Source organism: Limulus polyphemus, unplaced genomic scaffold (genome assembly GCF_000517525.1).
Source record: "Limulus polyphemus unplaced genomic scaffold, Limulus_polyphemus-2.1.2 Scaffold4636, whole genome shotgun sequence".
NCBI classification, from domain to species: domain Eukaryota; kingdom Metazoa; phylum Arthropoda; class Merostomata; order Xiphosura; family Limulidae; genus Limulus; species Limulus polyphemus.
Genome location: NW_013670246.1, coordinates 58,906 through 62,935, shown reverse-complemented (window position 1 = coordinate 62,935; position 4,030 = coordinate 58,906). Strand labels below are relative to the sequence as shown.

General features: G+C 36.0%; 1 protein-coding gene across 1 annotated transcript in view; it reads left to right on the top strand.

The window, feature by feature from the left end:
• The first annotated feature begins 627 nt into the window (after positions 1-627).
• The window catches only part of LOC106471460 (chaoptin-like), an 8,655-nt gene continuing 5,252 nt past the window's right edge, over positions 628-4,030 (top strand). The window contains exon 1 of the mRNA XM_013932064.2: positions 628-3,632. Coding sequence (XP_013787518.2) covers positions 628-3,632 — 3,005 coding nt within the window. The remainder of the gene's footprint in view (positions 3,633-4,030) is intronic.

The window sequence follows — 4,030 nt, the reverse complement described above, 5'->3', positions numbered from 1 at the left end:
TAACCACCTGGCCATGCCAGGCCTCCTTCAAAGCTGAATGAACAGTCATGTTCTGCTACAGGGGTTCGAACCTAAGATCCGTAGATTGTGAGTCGAGCGCCCTAACCACCAGGCCATGCCGGGCCCCACATTCTTTCCTCCAAATATTCTCTCTTTTGAATACCAACCAGACACAGTTTTATTTAACAATTTATTTTACGAATGACTGCGTAACAAACAATAATTATCATAACAACAGTGTGGACGATTAATGTATTTCCAAAAATAGCAGTTTCTTCTACATGAAAGTCTTTTGGAAGAAACATTGACTCTACATTATTTTTTTTCCTTATAGCAGTTTTAACCTTTTTTTTTGTATTTTCATATTTTATTACACTGCAGCTGTGTTACTCCTATAATTGACCATTAGTGAAAGTTGCAGTAACGTACAGAAGGTCCAGTTAACATCTATAGAAAAACAAGCCGGAAGGCTGTGTTTATTAACATGCTTTTTTACTCTCTATCAGTTTAGGAAGTTTGATTGACTGTTCAGAAATTATTATAGATTAAACGTGCCCTGCAAAAGTGCTTAATATATATATATATATATATACTTAATATATTATAGTTTGTTTTTTATTCTCCTAGATGGCGCTTCTCGTGTGGAAACTTGTTGGTGTTTTGTTTGGGTTCTTGGATCACTCCTCTGCGCTTCCTATGCCGTGTAGCTTCAATCCTTTGTGCACGTGTGATACTAGACAACAAGAAACTAGCTGTGTGAGTGTACCATTTTTGAATTTTCCAAAGATTCCGTTTAAGGAAGTCTACCAACTGACTTTTGCGAGAACTGGTCTTCCAGTATTATACAATGATTCGCTAGATGGCACAGCAGTGTCTTCTCTCAGACTGATGTACAACAATTTAGTGACTCTTCCACTTCACGCATTTCACAGATCTGAGCATCTGATGACCTCTTTAGATCTGAGTTACAATCACATTAACAGTTTTCCAGCTAAAGCTTTAAGAAAATTATCTTATCTCCAGTGGTTAAACTTACATTCCAATAAACTGGAGGAGTTAAGGCGTGGTGCTTTTGAAAAACTCTGGTCACGTTCAACACTCTCCAGTATTCTCTTAAGCAGCAATCATGTATCATTTATAGAAGATGGTTTGTTTAGAAGTCTTTGGAACGTCACGTCTTTAGATCTTACAAACAACCACATTAGCAAGCTAGAGGGCCACCCTTTTCCAGACTCCTTGACCACGCTGTCTTTATCTGACAATCTTCTGGACTGGATCCCCCCAGATGCTCTCTCTAATCTCAGATATTTAAAAAAGTTAAATCTTGGTGGTAATCTGTTTCCATCTCTTCCAAATAACTGGAAGTTATCAACACGCCATCTAGAGGAATTAGATTTTAGTCATAATGTTTTGACAAAATTAGAAAGCAACGTTTTAAACGGTTCTTTTTCAGTACTCAAGCTGAGTCTGAGCTATAACTACCTGAGAATACTGTCAGTAAAAGCATTTCGAGGTCTTGATCTCCAAAAGCTATCTTTAGCTAACAACCGATTGTCTTCCATACCAGTTGGGGCCTTTGAAGGTTTAGAAGCGACCTTGACTACCTTAGATTTGAGTTTCAATATATTGAAATCTTTTCCAAAGGCATTAAAAGAACTAAATCAGCTTCAACAGCTTTTTATGCGAGGAAATCAGCTTTCATATCTAGAGAAGTACGATTTGTATACATGTCGAGAAAACTTAGAAGTGTTAGATCTTTCCAGAAACCTCCTGAAAAGTGTACCAAGAGAAGCTCTAGTGACTTCCAAGCGGCTTCTTCGTTTGAGTTTACAAGATAATCAGATCAAAAAAGTACATGCAAGAGATTTTTATGGTTGGAGTAGTACTTTATTATATCTTAATTTAGCTAATAATGGTATTAGATACATCTCGGAAAAGGCTTTTCTTTACATGCCAAAACTAAAAGACTTAAAACTTTCTTACAACAGTTTCTTCAATGTAGATTCAAATATTTTGTTTCCTCTGAGGGACTCATTAAAATCTGTGGAGCTGGGATCTTTGTTTGAATACTATGATGGTTCTCATGAAATGATAGTGAAATATCTAAATAAGTTAGAATGGTTTCAAATGGACCACAACAAGATTTTTAAGTTGTCTTCAACGTTTCTGTTAGACCAAATCAACATGGTTCATTGCGATTTGGAAGGAAACAATGTTATGTTGATTCCACAAAACTTATTCAGAAAAGAAGTGCACATTAATCTAACTAATATAATTCTGTCTCATAATGAAGTACAAGCAACTGAACCAAAAACATTTAATGAACTTCCTAGGCTCAGGAATGTCGTACTTTTGGGAAACAGACTTGACATTCTTCGACACAAATCTTTCACAAGTTGTCCCATGCTGAATGCCATTGTGTTATCACACAATCGACTTCGTATAGTAGAACCTTCGGCTTTTCATAACTTAACAAGTTTAACAAGTGTGTTTCTACAGTTTAATAAGTTATCAAGATTTTCGTTTAATATGTTTAGCAATGTAAGCAATTCCGATTTTCCAATGCATTTAAATGCTTCAAATAATCGTATTAGCAGATTGGACAAGTTTCCGAGAGACAAAGATGTCGATGGTGTTCTTCATATGCAAACGTTAGATTTGAGCCACAACAACATATCGTTAATTCCAAAGGGTTTTTTCGACTTTTTAGGGAATTCGTTCCATCGTTTATTTCTGTCTTTCAATAAACTGACTGTCATTCCTTCGACTGTCTCCACCGAAGCTACAAATCTTCAAATATTGCAATTAGACCACAATAGTATCGCATTTGTTAGCTCTACAGACTTTCAAGGCAAACCTCCAATCCAGATTTTAAATCTGAGTTATAATAACATTTCTACCATCTCCTCAGAGGCCTTCACATCTTTAGAAGAAATTAGAATCGTGGATCTGAGCTACAATAGAATAGCGACACTGCCAGAAAGTGCCTTTGTTGGAACAAAATTGGAAAGGATAAATCTTTCTCATAATATATTTGTCCATCCACCTTTTAAAAGCTTCTTTCCTGTTAAATTCACTCTGAGGTTTATTGACGTTTCGGCCAATCATATTCATATAATCCGAAGTGATGTAATTAATCATCTTTATAAGTTAAATTTTTTAAACTTGTCCTCCAATCAGTTGCTAAGCCTAAGTGTAGAGAATCTTACGCAACTCATTAAACTCGATTTATCCCATAATCCTTTGCCGAAGTTTAATGATGGACTTCTTTATTCATTGAAGTCATTACGATCATTGAACCTAAAAAATACAAATTTATCTCAATTGCTTTGTCTTCCTTTTTCACGACTAAACACCTTGACACTCGCAAACAACCTGCTGAGAAATATTTCTGGACTTGCGTTTCGTCACTTGCGACAGTTGCGACGCCTAGATATTTCTTATAATCTGATAGAAGAAGTTCCATGCCACTTGTGGGCTCACGTGGTAAACCTACATTCTTTAGACATTTCTCATAATCCAATTGAAATTTTGGGTACTGTGAGTTTCAGCGGTTTAGAGCGACTGGTAGAACTGGACATGCGAGGCTTAGCCCTGAAATATTTGGACTCTCGAACACTACAGGAACTCAGGTATGAAACAGATGTATATCTGAAATATTTGCAATCTTAATTGAATTACAATGATTTGAACACTTAATTATTTGTTGACATTTCAAATTTATTCTTCCACCACAAAATTATGCTATAGAAGAATATAACATTTCGATGGCACTGTTTGTTTGTTTGTTTTAGAGCAAAACCACATTTACCTACCTGCTTTGTTCACCGCGGGGGATCGAACACCGGGTTTTAGCGTTCTAAGTCCGTAAACTTACCACTGTCTCTCCACGAGACTCGAAGCGAGTGAGAAAAAAAAGAGATTTATAATAATGTGAATACATTCAATACTGTCGTGTTTATTCCAGTTATACATTATGTTACTCAAGTTTGTTTGTTTGTTTTTGAATTTCGCGCAAAGATACACGAGG